This window comes from Carassius carassius, chromosome 4 (assembly GCF_963082965.1).
Source record: "Carassius carassius chromosome 4, fCarCar2.1, whole genome shotgun sequence".
Classification (NCBI taxonomy): Eukaryota; Metazoa; Chordata; class Actinopteri; order Cypriniformes; family Cyprinidae; genus Carassius; species Carassius carassius.
The window spans coordinates 42,278,674-42,299,236 of NC_081758.1; the positions used below are offsets into that span (position 1 = coordinate 42,278,674).

The window sequence follows — 20,563 nt, forward strand, 5'->3', positions numbered from 1 at the left end:
CTGTCACTGAAACTTATGTGTATATAATGCTCTGTCTGTGTCTTTCTGCCTATGGGCACTGAAGTTAAATCTCAGTGCTCTCCACGTACGTCTATGTCTTTTATGTCTTGTTATTGTCACTGTATGTCTGAGCCTCATCACAAGCATTTCAATGCCCAGTTTTCCCCAGTGTTAACTATGCAAATGACAAATCAGTGCCTCTTGACTCTCTTAACTCTTTTCAGCCCAAGCCCGACAGGCCCCTACTTTTTCACGTCTCTCGCACCAGGCTTCGGGCCAATCTTCACGTCATAGTTCAGACACAGGCTGGGCCTCCCAGCTGTTTTAGACTTCTCCTTACTTTTATATTTTAGACATCCATCAATTAGTGATGAAAGGAATTGCCATGCTGGTGGAAACGACACAAGACCATGCTACCGCGACTGTCAAAAGCAGCTCGATGGTGTTTAGTGTCCCACAACAGCAGCGCAGCTGAACAGTTCGGGGTTCAAATACATGCAATTGAATGAAGCTTGCTGCAAAGCACCGCCAAAAGAAATTAACATAAGTGTGACTGAAATAGTAAGGAGATATTTGAATTATTTACTAATAAACTAGTATTTTCTGAGTCTGTGTCACATGGATGAAGTTGCAGATCCTTACTCGTCATCTCCTCATTAGATGCGCCTTTAGAGAGAAGTGCATCTTCATGGATTATGATTATAATGAAAGAGTTTTTGCTTTCGATTTATTTTGTTAAGTGGTCATTTAAAACTTTCTATAGATATATTTATCATGTCTGTGAGGCATGTTTTCACAGAGTTTCGCTTCATATTTGTACTCCTGTTAAAGACGAGATGGCGAAAAGAGCATCATGTATTTTTTCTTTAATTTATAAAAGCACAAATTTTTTTAATGTTGTGAGTGCACACAAATAAAACTAGACCCTTTGCAGTTACGAATTATGTATTACTCTTATGAGCAAAAATAATGGCGTATCCACTGAAAAAAAAAAATGCAAGTGATCACGCTGGCACCTCCATGTCCTGCAAAGCATCTCCATACAATTTATCTAGGTTTAATGTTTAAACATTGTTATGCTGTTTATTTTTATCTATAGATTTTATTTTAGGCAAGTCGTGATGATTTGAGAAGGCTAAATTGATCAAACATAGGCTCACTGTCTGCTGCTGGCAGTTTGTTGTTACTTAAAAAAAAAAAAAAAAAAACTTAAAGCCCTTAAAACACTTTATTTAGATTTTCTTTCTTTTTCTTTTATCGAGAGATGTTTTAAGTTAAATTTTCAGCTCAGTGAAGCACTTTAAGCACCAACACTTTTTCAGTAAGTTACCTTTCTTGTAGAGTTGTGCTTCAAATAAAGAACATTGTTGACCAGATTGTTAGTTAATCATTTACAAGTCAATATTGCCTATATGGACAGCAATTAAAAAAGAAGTGAACTTATAAAACTGCGGTGTTAAATGCGATGCGGTCAGAAATTTGGGTGCACCTACTGTCACTTTTGTGCTGGTGCGCCTAACTTTATTCTTAGGTGCACCAGCACAAAAGTTACAGTGCAACCACTGCAAAAAGTTATTCTAGAGCCCTTTGTGATGTCTTGTGTATCTCTGTTGGCCGTAAAGATCGTTTGGTGCAGCTGTGTTTTGTGCATGTGAAGGGTGTGTGTGTACAGTATGTGTGTGTAATGAACCATTTCCCCTTGGAGACGGTGAGAGGTCATCAGTGCGGCAATGCATGTCGTTCCATTGACCCAGTCCTGTGTGTGTGAATTTGTTTTTGTGAGGACCAAAAGACCACACAAAGTAAAATAAGAAAAGTTTGACTTGGTAGGGTCCTTAAATCAGACCCTGCAAAGACATGTACTTTTATATAAGACTATAAAATGACTAAATATACTATCGTCCAAACCTACATCAACCCTTAATATATATATATATATATATATATAAAATGCCAGTAGTTTTCTGTGAGTGGTAGGTTTAGGTGTAGGGTTGGTGCAGGTCAATACAGGTCAATAGAAAATAAAGTTTGTACAGTATAAAAACCATTACGCCTATGGAGAGTCCCCGTAAACCACAAATGCATGTGTGTGTACAGTATCTCTCTCTGTGTGTGTGTGTGTGTGTGTGTGTTTGTGCACACACCCCCTCTGCTGGATGATGTGTGTGTGACATTGTTGAACTTTGACCCTGTGTGTTATCACACACTGGTCTGACATTAAGTCCTGTTTCATAAGTCATGATCTTTGCTTATTTGTCTCATGTCTGGAATGACACCAGCTCTGTTTCAAACAGTGATTTTAAGGAACAAGTTTACCCCAAAAATTTAATTAGCTGAAAATGTGCTCACCGTCAGGACATCCAAGCTGTAGATGAGTTGGTTTCATCATCAGATTTTGGAGAAATGCAGCATTGCATCACTTGCTGGCCAATGGATGCTCTGCAGTGAATAGGTGTCATCAGAATGAGAGTCCAAACAGCTGATAAAAACATCACAATAATCCACAACACTCCAGTCCAGTGGTTAATGGGTTCATATGATGTTGCGAAAAAGAACATTATTTTGTGTATTTGGTCTAATGCAATGTGTTTATGTGGTTTAAGATTTAAAAAACACATTATTTTCCACATACTGTAAATTATTGTTTCTCCTCTATGCCCCGCCTTTCTGAAACATGTCGATTTTACCAAAGCTCATCAGTCTGAAAAGCGAGGTTTGCTCTGATTGGCCAGCTATCCAGTGTGTTGTGATTGGCCGAATATCTCAAGCGTGACTGAAATATTGCGCCCTTTAACACTGTGATGCGTGTCCCGGCGTGACGAGACAAAAACATTAAACACCCATTACAAACAAGCCATTTGTTGCATCCAGTGGGGACATAATTACTGATTATAATAATTGTCTTTTTACACGTTGCGTTGCATATCACACTGCGTAAACATAATACCATGTCTGCATTTGTGATCGGAAAAACGACAAACAACAAACACTACTCTACACTGCTCAAAACTCACGTTTGTATCATCAGTGGCAAATTCTTTAAATATGAAAACATACTTACAGACTGTGAGTCAGAAGCGCCTTACTGTGCTTTCTTTCTTTGCGTGAACATCTGGGCGGCATTATGCAAATCTTCCCACATAGTGATGTAGAGATGTTGGGCGTGTTAGAACAAGCCGTTTTAGGGGGGTGTGGTTGACTCTTAACTTTTATAAAGAATCTGTTTGGATTTGAGACTTTGCCACTTTACAGATCGTCTTCATGCACCAAGAGCTTGTAACACTCCAAAGAGAAAGGAAACATTGAAATCACCTCATATGACCCCTTTAACATCTGGAGAAGACAAAAGCTGAAACAAATCCATCATTAAAATGTTTTTAACTAAAATATAAATCCATAATCCATAACTTTGCCGCAAGTGAAAAAGTATTCTGGACTGAATCAGGAGAGAAAACTGCTTGGATCAAAACAGCTTTAAAGAAATATGTGGGAGGATTTTGACGTAAGAAACAACAAGGGATGGATTTTTACACTGGGTGAAGCATTGTTATGCAATATGGTCTTATATTTTATCCAGAAGTGAATGATGTGCACAAAAATAACCCCTTATTTGAATGTAAAAAGCATTTTCAAATCGACTGAATTGTGCACAACCTCGTATGATATATCCTACATTTGGAATAAGGAACTTTGTGTTGTTTTTATGTTAATAATAATAGTGTTAATGCTGTTGATAATAATTATTGCAATAATAACAGTGTAGTATCACTTTTTTTATTAATATGAATTCAGCTATTTATTAGGCATCATGTTATTTTGCACAATCTCCGTTTACCTGTGGTAAAATCACTGTAATGCTCTCATGTTTTTGCTTTATTTTTACTGCAGCCTGTCTATTTTCTTGTATGTGTTTCCTCCACCCGTGATCCGCTGTGGATGTAATTCACTTTCTCATTCAGCGTTTCAATGAGAGGAACGTCCTGTTGATTTCAGCAGGTGAAGTTACCCAGTCGCCTCTATCAGCTTCCATTTTGCGTCTCCTTTCCTCTTCTCAGAAAGCACCACAATACCTTCTGATCCCTTTCATTGAGTCAGCAGACAATCCGACTCGGCCTCTCATTATGGCTGGCTCATTATGGTGTGGGTTTCTATGCGTCTCAATGGGAGCCGGCGAGGGCGACGGCTGTAATCTGAGCTCGCTCCTGTAGATCTAATAACCTCGCCAACCATCTCACAACTCACTTTTCCAGACTTCATCCTGTTCTCTTTAGACAGGCGCTTCTCCGTGAGTGCCTCACAGTTTGGAGTCGCATGAAACAGGGAAAATCACTTCTAGAGGCAAATTAGCATGTAATTGTGCATAAAACGGGAAGCAAAATAAATACTTTGGCATTAATGTATCTGCTGATTGGTCCAGTCTAACTGAATCTGGTCCACATGGACTTAGTATTTACAAACAGTGTGAGACTTTAGTAAAAATCACGTTTGAATGTGAGCCGTATTCCCTTGCTCTGTCCGTGTCTCTTTCTCCAGATGTTAGTTTGCTTGTTTCTTTCTCAGAAATAAAGGTACAAAAGCTGTCACTAGGGCGGTTCCTTTTCAAAAGGCACATGTTTGTACCTCAAGGGTCCATTTTTTTGATCGCTATACAGTACCATTCAGAAGTCAAATGTTATATTTTTATTCAGAGGATGCCTTAAATCGATAAAGAGTAAAGACATTTATAATGTTACAAAATACCTCTTTTTGAATTAAATGCTGTTCTTCTTTCTATGCATCAAAGAATCTTAAAAAAATAAAGTACATCACAGTTTCCACAAAAATATCGTGCAGCACAACTGTTTTTAACATTGATAACAATCAGAAATGTTTCTTGAGCAGCAAAACAATATATTTTCATGATTTCTGAAGATCATGTGATACTGATGACTGGTGTAATGATGCTGAAAATACAGCTGTGCATCACAGAAATAAATTACACTTTACCATATATTCAAATACAAAACAGTTATCTGAAAATGTACAAATATTTCATAATATTACTGTTTTTACTGTATATTATTATTATTATATATATATATATAATATTTTTTTTTTTTTTTTTTTTTTTTTTTTTTTTAAAGCAGCCTTGGTGAGCAGAAGAGTCTTAAAATGTACAGTTTTTCTGTTCTGGGAAAAACTGCTTACATCATCTTATTGGTAGGGGAGCATGCATATATTTTGTCCAGTAATATGTTCTCCTTCCCTGTCACTCTAGCGTATTATTAAAAAGTATGGCAAAGCATGAAAGAAAGTAGTTTCTCAAACATTTCCCGGTCTTTAGGGCACTGGGTATTGATCATCTCCCAAAAAGTTTATAGCCAGTTGTCTGACTAGTTCTTGCATGACTCTGTGATTAACTCATCATTTTCCAACTGCAGACACTTGACTTTCTAGTGATTTGTTTTTCATTCATATAGCAGACGTGCATTTACAAAAGCTAGAATTCTCTCTCTCTTGTCTGAGCCCTTAAGCAGATGTGTTCTGTGGTTAATGTTGTAAACACAATGCCAGAAGTCTATGTATTTTCTGCTTCTGTGTATGAATGCACTGAAATCCAAACACATGCACAAAGCAACACGACATGACACATGAGCACATGCATCAACCGCTGGACTGAGATCGCTCTTATGCACATGTGCACATGCATCTGTGATAATGACAAACACACAGATATACAGTATAAAGTGCTTGTTTGATCACGGCTGAATAATTGTGCTTTTAATGTTTTCAATGCAAACAGTGATGTTCTTCCTCAGTATTTTTGTCTTGTTTTCCAAAACAAAGCTTTAAAAATTTTAATTGAAGATGCATTTACTTGTGGCCTAAGTATTGTTTTCTGAGAAACTGCTCAAAATTAAGTGATCTGCTAATGGGGTGAGGAAAAAAAAGTGATTTAAGAATGTTTCAATATTTGTTCTTGAAAACGATTCAAAAATACTAAGAGAATCACTTTTTAAAGTATTTTTAAAAAGTTTGATGCATGCATGCAAAGGATTTTGCTGTGTTTAATTGATGTGAATGAAAACGAGGCTGTGTCAGTATGCAGGTTATATTAAACATGCATTTGCACAGTCTGTGTCTTATGTTCTCACGCATGCAGTCTTGTAGCTATACTTTCAAAAGGATCTCTAAAGCGTCTTCTGATTGGTCAGTCCAAACTTTTGACCAGTGTTTGTATTATTCAGTAAGCATTCGATGTTTTTTCTAGCCATTTTATGAGGTAGTACTGTGAATATTATCTGTTTTGTATCCGTGTTGCTGTTGCCATTACAACAGCACAAACTTGAGCCGTAAGTGCATCACTGTAAACACATTCTTCTTCATGCAAACTGAAGGAGCGAGTCCGATTGATTTTCTGTTTCATGATGCTGTAATACTGTAGGGAGAGTTTGAAACTGTGGAAACTGAGCAGATGATTTGAGAGAGAATGATAGAAAACACCAGATTTGTTCAGAATTTTATTAAAAGGGGAAGAATTAGCTATTTGTGAATTTTGTAAGTCTTCCTTGACCATAAAGTTTTTTTTGTTTTGTTTTGTTTTTTGCGTTTTATATTAAGCCACATTTTTATTCAAGAATTACATCAATCGACATTTCTTTAAAAGGTTTCCCTGGGAAAATACAGACAGACAGACAGACAGACAGATGGATCGCAAACATGATGGAACCGTATATTTAGACGTCGGTGCTTTTATGGCATTAAATGGTTGGTAAAAATAAATACAAATATAGAAAGAAAATCATGCCAGAGCAATATATAGAGACTTTGGTGCTGCTTTGGCATTAAATGGTCAATACATAAACATACATAGATGGAAAGAAGGACTGTTGCGCTGGAGCTGGGGAACTGTGTTACTGGCAGAAGAAGAAAGAAGCTCCCCAGGGCAGAAATACTTGCTCACCACAGAAACTCTTTATTATCTCTGCTCTCCTGGGTTTGTTTTGAGGCCATTTGATTCCTGATTATTTTTAGACGTCTGTCTGTGGTGGAGATGATGCTGGAATGTCTTTATATGCCTCTACAAAGCCACGGTAGTGCAGTCTCATCCCGGATCAGACTATTGTCAATAATCTGTTTGTGTGTGTCACTGTTCCTCCAAAAACCAAATGAAGATGTGTCTTTTGGGGTCTGAACCAATGCCGTTTTTAGTTCTCTGCCCCTTTGTGAGATAAAAATACCCAGTGGAGATGATAGACTGCGTTGGACGGTCTCTTGATGGTAAACAGAGCTGGCACACGCTGGCCAGAGATAATGATTAGCTTTATTTCACTGGTTTCCTCTTTTCCTTTTCTTTTTTTCTTTTATTGGAAGGCCACACATCCTCAAACTCCTGGCAATGGGATACATAAATATATAGAGTTTTTGGGAACCGTATATATTAGTTTTTTTTACAGAAATGAATACTTTTATTCATTACGGATGCATTAAATTGATCAAAAGTGACAGTAAAGTATAATATTATAATGTTACAAAAGATCTCGGTTTCAAATAAATGTCGTTCTTCTGAACTTTATAATCATCAAAGAATACTTCCACAATTTCCACAAAACTTTGTGCAGCACAACTGTTTTAAATAAATGTTTTTTGAGCAAATCTGTATATTTTCATGATTTCTGGCGTAATGATGCTGAAGATACAACTGCACATCACAGGAATAAATTCACATAGAAATAGAGTAATTTCAGTTGTAAAAATATTTCACAGTATTAAAGTTTTTAACATATTTTTAAGGCGAGTTATAGTTATTATAAAACGTTACTTTTTTCTGTTTTTAATCAATTTAATGCATTCTTTCAAAATTAAAGTATATATATATATATATATATATATATATATATATATATATATATATATATATAATATTACAATTCTTACTTTTTTCTTGCAATTCTAAGAAAAGATAATATTCAGATGTATAAACTTAAAATTGCAAGAATAAATTCAGAATTTTGAGTTAAAAAAGGTTTAAAATTACTTTTATAAAACGGATAGTTCTGCTCCTTGATTCTGATTGGCTGAGCTGCGTTCAAAGCTGTTGTAAATTACTCTACAAACTCACACCTTTGTTTACTTCTGCGTGTTGCTCGGCAACCACTTTGTTGGAACCACAAGTGTTTCTGAAGAACTACATTGTTTGGTGGAAGGATACTGTTTTTGTTTAAATCACAACAGTTTATTTGTAACCTTACTTCATATATGGAATAACCGTAAAAGCAATAATCCTCGTGAAGCCGTGGTCTACAGTGAATTTATAATGGCTTATTGCTTTATTATTATTATTATTATTATTATTATTATTATTATTATTATTATTATAACACGGTGGAGAAAAAAAAAGTCTGAATTGTGAAATTAAATTTTGTCTTTATTGTGGTGAAAACATGCTTGCATAATAATATACTTTAGGCGTTCAGAAATAGTTTTTCTGCTTTTCAAGTGCTCACAGAGCATCCTAAAGACGACCGGAGCACCTGACCTCTGACCTTTTTAAGGCAGTATTCTGTCCATGTCTTCCTCCTCCTCCTCTCCCTCTTTCCATCATCTCTGGGTTTGATTGACGCGCACCAGCCCTCCTGCACCGATGACTTCAGCGTCCTCTGCTGATCTGCCAGCTGCTGATGTCATGGCTCAGTTTCACGCTGGGATTTCCGCTCCGTTGAGCGACCAGCCTGTGTGTCTCACGGGGACCGTCCTGCTGCTGGAGGGTTCTTTGGGGAAGGGTCCAGTGCGTTCGTGGTTTTGTCCCAAATTTACTTTCATAACGCACTAGAAGTTTGCTGGTGATGGTTAATGGTAAAGTTTGTGTAGTACTCTTCTGTAGTACACTACGCGTTCAAAATCTCGTACTACTTGTGTTAGCAGTGCATGCAAGAATTAGCATCTAGCTAAATTGATATTTTTGATTAATTGCATTTTATAATATACAATTAATTTATTATTAATATGACACATCAATATATAAATATGAATTCATATAAGATACATACTTATTCTCTCTCTCTATGTATCAAATATGTTGATGAATAATTATATATTATAATTTTAAATGTTTAATGAGTTTAAATATTAATTATATATTATTTAAATAGAATATATAGATTGAATATGTAATAATGAAATGCAGTAAATAATATAATAATTTAATTATACATGCAAACGCATGCACACACATAAAATATATATTTAGGGCTGGGCAAGTTAACGCGTTTTTATCGCGTTAACGCATTCATTAATTAATGCCGACAATTAGTTTATCTCACATTAACGTACTTTTTATTTTGAAAGTCCGTTGCTCACTGCGATTGAATACACATGATAGACTGTAATAATACAACCTAATACAACACAAACCATGGGTCACAGGAGGGGTGGGATGTTTATCAGTAGGCTTCTGGCTGCTTGGGATGAGCGTCATCACGCGTCTCAACCATTGAAAGCATTGTTTTGTGCCTAATAGAGCTACAGCGCGAAACAGAAAACATCTGGTGAGGACAGAAAAATGGAAAAAGGTACCGAAATCTTAAATGGACATTTTTATTTTAAACCTCTTCCACACGGTGGAGTTGATAGAACTAAAGTTATGTGTAACCACTGCAAAGCTGAATTATCTTATCATCGGAGTACTTCGCGTCTGAAGTATCACGTAAATGCAATGCACATGTTCTGACTGTAATGAAGACACAAGAGAGACATTTTGCTGAAACGTGCTCTGATCATTTTAGTCATGATGCACAGCAGTGGGACGTTTCAAATAAAGTCAGCAAGCATACTTAGCACAGATAGTGTAAGAAATATGATCGGGGTGTAGGTGGTTGCGATGGGTCGGGTATTGGTAAACATAATGATCGCTCACCGCTGTCAACGTTTTTTGTGCCTTTGAATCATGTCGTCATGTCACTCCGCAAGTAGTCCAATAATTTGTCACGATTGAAGTTCAAAGTGTACGCGCACCGTTCTGAATGCGCACACACCCAATCATCTACTCACGTGAACAGCTTCAGTTGACTGACGAAGACAGTGAACACGGGTGATTCATGTAAGCAAATCCAATATATTGTCTTTCATTTTTATATGCAGATCTAGTAAAATTTGACCAATCAATTGATCACTTTTGTCATGCTTCCATAACATTAATGTTAAACGATTCTGGGCTAACTTAGCAAAGTAACTCCATGTTGGTTATTGCTTAGCTACTTCTAGCTAGAAAGTTTAGCAGCTTCTACAAGGCTCGAAATTGCCAACATTTTTGTCGCATATGCTCCTGAAATTTAATCTGTGCGACCTAAAAACATATTTGGGAGTAACGTTATATGCGCGGAGCATATGAGCATATCTGTCCACTAATGACTCGTCCGATTTGCAAACGAATGACTCCTTTGAACCGATTCACTTTAATGAATGCTTAAATCTGATCTGGGTCGAGTTTCCCGATAACAATGTATCTTAGCTCTGAAGAGTGCTCTCAGCGTGCAAGGTTATAAACGCTCGCCGCAATTCCACGCGCTTTTCCCAAAAACTTTACTTGACATGAACGCGTTCTACATGCTACTAAAGAGTCGCTGTCCATTCGCGAAATTCGTGCTGAAATATAACCTATGGAATCGTATTCTGAACATTCAACCTTATAATCGTCTTCTGTTGTGAATTAGCAATCCTAGAAGTCTATAATAAATCACTGACAAAATGGCTGAACAAAAACACAAGAAATGATACCTTTCAAAAATATAGAGGCAAATAAAGATGTTATTTTTAATAGATATAAAGGACACCATAGAAATAAGGAAAAACAAAACATCTGGGAGGACAAGAAATGCCCAATAAATGGCTAGTTTTCGTGCACGTCAGCAGCAAGTTATTGACAGATTTTTTGGGATTTCATCCCTATTTTGCCCGGTCTTTGAAGCATGTTTCCCACATTACTCCTTTTATTTATTTTTTTCAATCATTTAATTTAGATGTGCATTTAAATTTTTCTTCCCTTTTTTAATTATTTAATTTATAAATTCATTTAAACAAAAAACAAGTACAATATTTTTATTAATTTATTATTATGCTATATAAATTATGTCACTGTGTGCGTGTGGTGGGGGGGGGGGGTGTAAGTGCACCGTATAGTTTCCTGCTTTTTTGTCTTTTGTTGATCACACCTATGATTAATGTTTAAGTTAAGATTTACAAGAAATGTTAACTGCTACTAACTTTTAACTGCTGTAAAAAAGCACTTTATTTGTTTAAAGTTTTGACAAACCAAATGCTATTGCACTTTTGATCATACAGCAGTACTTTGAAAGAATAAAATTACGCAATACACTACTTTTGATTTCATTATTGAATTTTGCGCATGCTGCGATTAATCGCAATTAATCACTGAAAATCATGCGATTAATCGCGATTAAAATATTTAATCGTTGCCCAGCACTAATATATATATATATATATATATATGTATGTATATATATATATGTATGCATGTATATTTATATATATATATATATATATATATATAGTTGCTTTATTAAATGAATCTAAATGCAACAGTTGAGAATATAATATATATTCAATATGCTGGGCAAATCACCTAATTAATATTCATGAGCCTATGTACTGACCTATTTAAAAACGCTTTGACTTATTCTCTCTCTCTCTCTCTCTCTCTCTCTCTCTCTCTCTCTCTCTCTCTCTCTCTCTCTCTCTCTCTCTCTTTCTGTGTCACTTTTATCTCTCTTGGTTTTCAGTGATAAGTGAATTATTAGTCAAATGTTCGCCCACATGCGTAGGAACAGGAAGTTACCTCTTCAGCATCAAAGAGTCGTTGCACGCTGACGGTCCAGCTTCATGAACTCATGCACATGTGTCATTTGAATATGAAGCTGATGCTTTCCGTTGGCTATTTCTGTATTCAGATAGAAGAAGAGTGACTTCATTTGATTTGTCAGTCACGTGTAGCAGAGTGTACATTATCATACTTGTTGAGTGCTTGTACATTGAATGAGTTTACATTTCTAAAACCATGCCATCGTACTCTGACAAGACTGAAATCAGAAAATAAATATCCAGGAAACATTTGCTTAAGCTGTGGGGAAAGCAGATGCTGTGGTTTTACATCTGAATCTCTCTCTCCGCAGTCTCACCCGCTGTCTCTGTGTAACACCAGCGAAGATGACCGCCAGGAGACCATCTTCATCAGCATCGTCAAACTCGAGAGTCCAGAGAGCACAGTGCCACAGTGCCATCCGCTGCTGGATAAAGTAAGACTGATGGGGAAACTCACACACACACACACACACAAACGAGCACTCTGGGATTTATTGAAGCTCTCTCATAATGTTTGTCCAGGTTTTGTGCACCAGAAACACTCATAATCTTGTCTTCTTAAACTTTTTCTCACCCTTGAATGAAACGTGCTGTTTGAGTCTTGTTTTGAATATGTAAATGAGCTCTGCTGTGATTGGCTGCAGGTCAGCAAGTTGCTTTCATTTAATATTTAAATGTGGGAGTTATGTGTCAATCGGTGTTATTTAAGTGTTACTGTATGTACTATTATAGTATTCATTAATATTTGTATTATTTTTTTAAATAATCTAAGATTTTAGTTTTCATTGTAATTTTAATTTGTAATTTGATGTGCTCTTAATATTTTTATTAGTCTTAGTTTTTTTAAATATTTCTATTTAGTTGCAATTTTCTTATTCAGTTTTAGTTTTTTTAGTTTTATTGCAGTTAATGAAAACGATTTTAATAGTCTAATTTTAGCTAACAGTTACAACACTGATGATAATCAGCTTATGATTATGATGTCAATGTTTTTACAGCTTTTCTTATTTTAGTATTAGTTATATACTATTATAGTAATATTGTAGGATTGTTAGCATTTGTTCAAATGTTTTAACTTTTAATTTCAATTGGTGGTTAGGTTTTGGTTATTTTTTTATGTGCTTTTGTTATTTTTGATAGTTCTTTATATATTTTTATTTAGCTTTAATTTATATCTGATTTAGTTTTAGTAATTTTATTACTTCAAGTTAAACTTTTTTTTCATTTAGTTGCCAAAGCAACATCTTATTTTTCATTTAAATTCAAGTACAAGTTTTTCATCTAATTTATTTTTATTTTGGCTTTTTCAATTTAATTCAATAAAAAAAAATTAATAGTTTTAGAATTATCTGACAATAACAACACCGATGTTGATGAGCTTATGATTATGACATTATACTTTTCAACAAGATGTCTTTGCAACTTAATCAGTGTTATTTTAATATAATTTATATTATAATTTATTAATAATATATTAGCATTTATTTTTATATTTTCATTTTTCATCTTAGTTGTCCTTTTTTTCTTTTCTTTTTATTTTATTTTTTTTTATTTCGGTTTCATTTTAATTTATTCCAATTTTAGTTTTAGCAATTTTAGTTCTTCAACTTAAAATATTTTACTTCTTTTAGTTGCGTAAGCAACATTTCTAATTTTTACTGATTGATTAAAAAAAAACAATTAAGTGCAAGTCTATTTTATTTTTTTCCTCTATTTTATTTGAACTTTATTTTAGTTAACAAAAATGCTTTCCAATAGTTAATGAGCTTATGGTTGTGATGTTATAATTTTTAACGAGATTTTGTTTTTTTATTTTTTTTAGATCCAAAACTCTTAAGCAGTTTGTTATTGCAAGTATTTACAACTCTCCCCTTGCAGTGTAGGATACACTTGTAGTCTTCCTGTGTAATTTGTCTGGATGGAGCTTGTGTCGTGAATGTATGAGTATGAGATGTGAGACAGAGTTTCAGAGAGAGAGAGAGAGAGAGAGAGAGAGAGAGAGAGAGAGAGAGAGAGAGAGAGAGAGAGGCAGATTGCTGGCCTCCTCAGAGCCTCATGCACTCGTGGCACAGCTAATATTAGCAGGTCACAGTGTGAGGGAGTCTGTGAAACTGCAGGAGGTGCGGGACACACCAGCAGGAGGATCTGAGCTTTGGGCCGTTTCCTCAGGACTCTGGCGCTGGACGTGAGAGATGTCAGATGCTTCTGTCACATACTGAAAACCTCAAACTGTCTGTTCCAAACTCGACTGCGCTGCTCCTGCAGAATTCACAGTTGAAGAGTCGACTCCTTTTGACTGTGAATTAGAATTCGGTTGGCCAGAACACGCAGAATGACGGGCGGCAGAATTTAGGTTTTGAAAGAAATTTTTTTCAGTGAGGATGCATTAAATCTATCTATCTGTTTGTCGTTTATCTGTCGGTCTGTCTGTCTGTCTGTTGTTTATCTATCTGTTTTTCTGTTGTTTATCTGTCTTGTCTTTCTGTTGTTTATCTGTCTGTCTGTCTGGCATTTGTCTGTCTGTCGGTCTTTTGTTTATCTGTCTGTCTGTCTGTCTGTCTGTCGTTTATCTGTCTGTCTGTCTGTCTGTCTGTCTGTTGTTTATCTGTCTGTCTGTCTGTCTGTCTGTTGTTTATCTGTCTGTCTGTCTGTTGTTTATCTGTCTGTCTGTCTGTTTGTCTGTCTGTCTGTCTGTCTGTCTGTCTGGCATTTGTCTGTCTGTCGGTCTTTTGTTTATCTGTCTGTCTGTCTGTCTGTTGTTTATCTGTCTGTCTGTCTGTCTGTTGTTTATCTGTCTGTTGTTTATCTATCAGTCTGTCTGTCTGGCATTTGTCTGTCTGTCTATCTGTTGTTTATCTGTCTGTCTGTCTGGCATTTGTCTGTCTGTCTATCTGTTGTTTATCTGTCTGTCTGTCTGTCTGTTGTTTATCTATCTATCTGTCTGTCTGTCTGTCTGTTGTTTATCTGTCTGTCTGTTGTTTATCTATCTTTCTGTCTGTCTGTCTGTTGTTTATCTGTCTGTCTGTCTGTCTGTCTGTCTGTTATTTGTCTGTCTGTCTGTCTGTTGTTTATCTAACTGTCTGTCTGTCTGGCATTTGTCTGTCTGTCTATCTGTTGTTTATCTGTCTGTCTGTCTGTCTGTCTGTTGTTTATCTATCTGTCTGTCTGTCTGTCTGTCTGTTGTTTATCTGTCTGTCTGTCTGTCTGTTGTTTATCTGTCTGTCTGTCTGTCTGTCTGTCTGTTGTTTATCTGTCTGTCTGTCTGTTATTTGTCTGTCTGTCTGGCATTTGTCTGTCTGTCTATCTGTTGTTTATCTATCTGTCGTCTGTCTGTTGTTTATCTGTCTGTCTGGCATTTGTCTGTCTGTCTGTCTGTTGTTTATCTATCTATATGTCTGTCTGTCTATCTGTCTGTCTGTCTGTCTGTCTGTTGTTTATCTGTCTGTCTGTTGTTTATCTATCTGTCTGTAAGTCTGTCTGTCTGTTGTTTATCTGTCTGTCTGTTGTTTATCTATCTGTCTGTAAGTCTGTCTGTCTGTTGTTTATCTGTCTGTCTGTTTATCTATCTATCGGTCTATTTGTCTGTCAGTCGTTTATCTGTCTGTCTGTTGTTTGTCTGTCGGTCAGTTGTTTATCTGTCTGTCTGTCTGTCTGTCTGTCATTTATCTATCTGTCTGTGAGTCTGTCTGTTGTTTATCTGTCTGTCTGTTGTTTATCTATTTATCGGTCTGTCTGTCTGTTGTTTGTCTGTCGGTCAGTTGTTTATCTATCTGTCTGTCTGTCTGTTTGTCTGTCTGTCTGTCTGTCTGTCTGTTGGTCATTTATCGATCTGTCTGTCTGTTGTTTATCTATCTATCTGTCTGTCTGTCTTTCTGTTATTTATTGATCTGCCTGTCTGTCTGTCGTTTATCTATCTGTCTGTCTGTGTGTGTGTCGTTTGTCTGTCTGTCTGTCTGTTGGTTGTCATCCATCCATCTATTTTATCCCAATTCAATTGAAAATTAAACTTTTTCCATTTAAATTTGCTGGGTTTTTTGTCCTGTTTGTCTAGACCTGATGTTTGCTGTTTTTATAACTGAATCTCTTTTCTATTGAAACTTTCAGTACTGATTTAAATCTATATAAATGGACATTACCCTTGGATTATCCATTGCAGATTCATGTGACGTTGCCTGTCATTTTGACTCTTTGTGAGTTCACCAGTGATACTGATAAATGTTGTCTAGGTAGGCAGCTGATAGTTCAGATCAGAGCTGAAGGGATTTTCAGGGTAATATGTTTCTGCTTGTGTACGTCATGCCATCTGTACCAATCACACACAACCAGACAGTCTCAACAAGTTAATCAGAGTTAATAACCCGTCTCAGAAAACCGCACACAGTCCTGCTTCCATTCTTCGCTTTTAGCGCCTATTTATGTCTTTACTTGGTAGCGACATTGGCCTGGATGGATTACTGCTGCGGATCCAACTTTGTTTAGTGAACATCTGAAGGACTCTTAAGAAAACAAAGCGTTGTATTCCAGTGGTTCTGGATGGGCTCTCAGTAAGCCAGCAGTATAAATACCCTGAAGACCAGGCTGAAATTAGGGCTTTTGGTTGTCTGATGGTTGTGGATGTTTAGTCATCTCACTGTTTACATCATATCGTGTTTCCCAACAGTGCAGCAGTCTTATTTCATTCTTTGAGATGCAAGTTAAATTAATTGAAAACAATTTATTTTTAAAATATATATTTATTATAAATAGTTCTATTCATAATTTTTATGTATGAAAGTGAAGTGATGTGTCATATATGTATTAGTTAACTTTTTTTATATTTTATTTTATATCAGTTATGTTTTTTATGGTTTTAGTGTTGGGTAATAACTCTGCAGTGTTGAACTCTCGTGACTGAAATGTTCTATCTCAACTTCCTCCATTTGCATCCCAGATCAATCCAATGCAAATGTTCCCATCTGAAGACATCATGGACTTTAACAGCAGTTTCCGACCAGATGCTGATTTCCGTCACAGGCGTATAGTATAAGTGCTGTTTGGTCACCAGCAGATAAAACGAGAGACTTCACGCTCGTAACGTGGATAAAGTACATCCCTTTCATAAAGTGTCCCGGTCTGGACTAGTCCAGCGGTATGAAAGGAGCTCCAAATATTTACCCAAAACTGCTCATAGTCTCCCACACAATCCAAACATCCCCTGCGTCTCGGGCTGAAGGTCCACGCCAAACCATCAAAGGCAAAAGCCTGGGATTGCAGCTCATTGTGATTACGAACGCTCCCAAAAGAGCTGCTGACTTTATATTTGCTCAATGCTTAATCCGCAAAGCGCTGTTTTCATGCCGAATGAAAGGAGCGAGTGTTTGGCTGGGAACGTGAGTCAGAGCGAGCAGGAAGAGACAGGAGCCATGCCTCGACATGCTGCCCGCTTCTCAATCAAACACTCCTCCGCTCCACATCTAATCCTCTGCTTTAGAAACCAGATGGAGAAGTGAAGAAAGAGTGTGAGAGAGAGAGCTGGAGAAATGTTTCACAGAATGTGCATGCTGCTTTTTCCTCTATAAAGCGAGCACGGACTGTCAAGCTCCAAAAAGGACAACAAAATAATGCACCAGAAAAGTATCATAAAAGTCCAAATGACCCATTTGACCAAGATATTTTTGCTTTTCATGTTTTTATTGATATTCATTTTATGATTCCAGAAATCATGTGCTATATTACGGAATGGTATGTTCTTCAGCAAGAAAAATAGTTTAGAAAATTAAAAGAATTAAAAAAAGTGTTTTGTTTTGTTTTATTGTATTTTAATTTACATTAGAGTTTGATTATTAATATAGTATTAATAATTGAATCATTTATTTACTCTTTTCGTTTACATCAAAATTTGGCGTTTTTTGTTTACATTAGAGTTAAACTATTTTAATATTAATAATAATTTATTCATTTAAATGCTCTTAGTTTCTCTCGATTGTTTTTTTAGCATTTTAATTTATAGTTAAATTATTTTGATAGATTAATTATAATTAATATTAATTTAATACTCTTATGTTACAAGTTAATGTTATGTATTTATTTAGTATTTGTTTTTTTTGCATTTTAGTTTGCATTTGCGGTTAAATTAATATAGTATTAATAATTTAGTCATTTAATTACTCTTTTAGTTTACATCTTCATTTATTTATTTTGTTACTTATATTATAGGTTAATTATTTTAATATTTATAATAGTTTATTAATTTAAATACTCTTAATTTACATCTTGGTTTTGTTTTATAGCTTTTTGATTTATATTAGCATTCGATTCGAGTCAAACTCTCCTTTTGCTCTCCATTCATTGGGATTGAACTTCTATTAACGAGCGCACGTTAGTGATGGGGTTGGGCTCTGATGTGTGTGTTTGTGCATGCGTGACCCGCGGGGCTCAGGAAGAGTGTTAAAGAGGGAAATCCTCAAACACACACGTGTAAATCTGTCACTTTGACTGTGTTTCTCTTTTACTGCCTTAGTCTCTCACTCCATCTTTCTTTGTGTTCTTTGAAAACGGCATACAGTGAAAACGCTCCGTACACCATCGCACTCACATGCAGACATGGTTAGGTATTGATACAGTGCACAAATATATGTCACACACTCAGAGGTGGGTAGTAACGAGTTACATTTACTTCGTTACATTTACTTGAGTAATTTTTTGGGGTAACTAATACTTTTCGGGGTATATTTAAAGATGGGTACTTTATACTCTTACTCGAGTAAATTTTTGGGGAAAAATCTGTACTTTTACTTCGTTACTGTGAGCGACGCTCCTCTCGTTACTTTATCTTAATGCAATAAATGTTATAAATGTTTCAGTTTATTCCAAAGGCGCCGTCTACTTTTCTCTGGACAATGAGTGATGCCCATTCGCGAATGATTCATTCTTTTGAGTCAATTCTGTTCAAAGGCTTGATCAAACCAATTGGCAAACGAGTGAATTGGTTCATGAATCAGTTTGAATGATTCGTTCAGTTCCCTGCCGCACGCGCTGAGCGTCTGAAGTGGTTCACTCAGAGTTGTAACGTTTAAGAACATCAGCAGTGTTGAAAACGTGGCTATGGATCTGCACTGAATTAAAAGCAACTCTGCAAAGGCTATTATTTGCTAGCGATGGAGATCCTTATTAGATGAACACCGCGTTTGCTGTCTACTGTTCAACAGGTAATAACTTGGGCTACATTCGATACCACAGTACACAATACCACTGTGACATTAGTTTGTTGTACGTGTGGCTTATAACAGAGGGGAGTCAAGTTGAATGCAGCTTCCAAAAGACAAAAAATAGCCGATTAAGATTTTATTAATTTTAATACAATCACACCGGTGCGAGTACGTTCATCAAGTCATATCATCGGCTGCTAAATTCAGATCTGTGATTGCTTGCTGGCGCTGAGCCAGAGATAGATGTGTTTATACAGCGCTGCGCATTATAACCAATCACACATGATTCTTTTGAGCTTATTAAAGCATTGGCCAATCAGAGGCGTTCAGATGAGTCATCGCTAAAATGCCGGTGCTTCCTTCACTCGCTCACTGACTGAATACCTCTTTCTGGCGAATTCTCTCGTCAGAAACAACAAAGTGCAGATGTGTGTACGAATCTTTAATTAAGATATTGATTTCACAGTGTTAACAGTTTCAGTGATTTTAATGGGAGTTTCTGAGAGTGATTGAAATCTAGACTGTCAGTGAAAATGATCTTTAATAATGTAAATGTTATTTGCTCTATTTCTGAACAATGAAAGATAAGTAGCAATATTTATAACACATTAACTTTCAATGTTAAATTCACATTTAATATAAAGTCAGTCGTATTAAAAATATGTTATGGCATGACACCTATATCTGTTACTTAAGTAAACAGACAGGGTTTTATAATAAATTACATAAATTGGAGTAAAGGCTGATGAAATATATACATTTATACACACACACATACATTACATACATTTTATCTATATATCTAAATAAAAATAGGCTCAGTATATATGACCCAAAGTAACTAGTAACTAACTACTTGAGTAGATTTTTTATCCGATACTCTTTTACTCTTACTCAAGTAACTATTCAAGACTAGTACTTTTACTTTTACTTGAGTAAATATTTCTAGAAGTACTTTTACTTTTACTTGAGTACAGTTTTTGGGTACTCTACCCACCTCTGCACACACTGAATACTGTGGAACTGGATGCATTATATGGATGCAACATTTCAAAATGTACTATTTTCCATTTATAAAATCTCTCTCTCTCTCTCTCTCTCTCTCTCTGTATATATATATATATATATATATATATATATATATATATATATATATATATATATATAATATTGCAATTAAGTGTTTTTTATTAAAACAACTTCAAAAATATTTTTTTAATAAAAAAAAAGGCGGGTGTCAAAAAACTTGTTCGGGATTCATAATATGTACTATTTCAAGGCTATTATTATTATATGGTGTTATTTCCCTGTCAAATGTCGAGAGCGCATAATTGTAGCGCGAAAGTACATTAATATAATATAATGTGCGCGAGCGCGAATCTCTCTGCTTGCGCGGGAACTGGGCACGCGCTCTCAGATACACCTTGCTCTTGTAAGAATTTTCTTTGGGCTCGCTCAGAGAGTATGCCTGCACTTAAAACGTGTTCAGTGCAATCGCGAATCTCTTCTCTTCGCTTAAA

The 20,563-nt window shown here is 35.8% G+C and overlaps 1 protein-coding gene across 2 annotated transcripts in view; it reads left to right on the top strand.

The window, feature by feature from the left end:
* Positions 1 to 20,563, top strand: part of LOC132140083 (E3 ubiquitin-protein ligase RNF43-like) — a 125,555-nt gene that overhangs the window by 72,722 nt on the left and 32,270 nt on the right. For both annotated transcript variants that reach the window (XM_059548893.1, XM_059548892.1), the window contains exon 2: positions 12,168 to 12,290. In XM_059548893.1, coding sequence (XP_059404876.1) covers positions 12,168 to 12,290 — 123 coding nt within the window. The remainder of the gene's footprint in view (positions 1 to 12,167; positions 12,291 to 20,563) is intronic.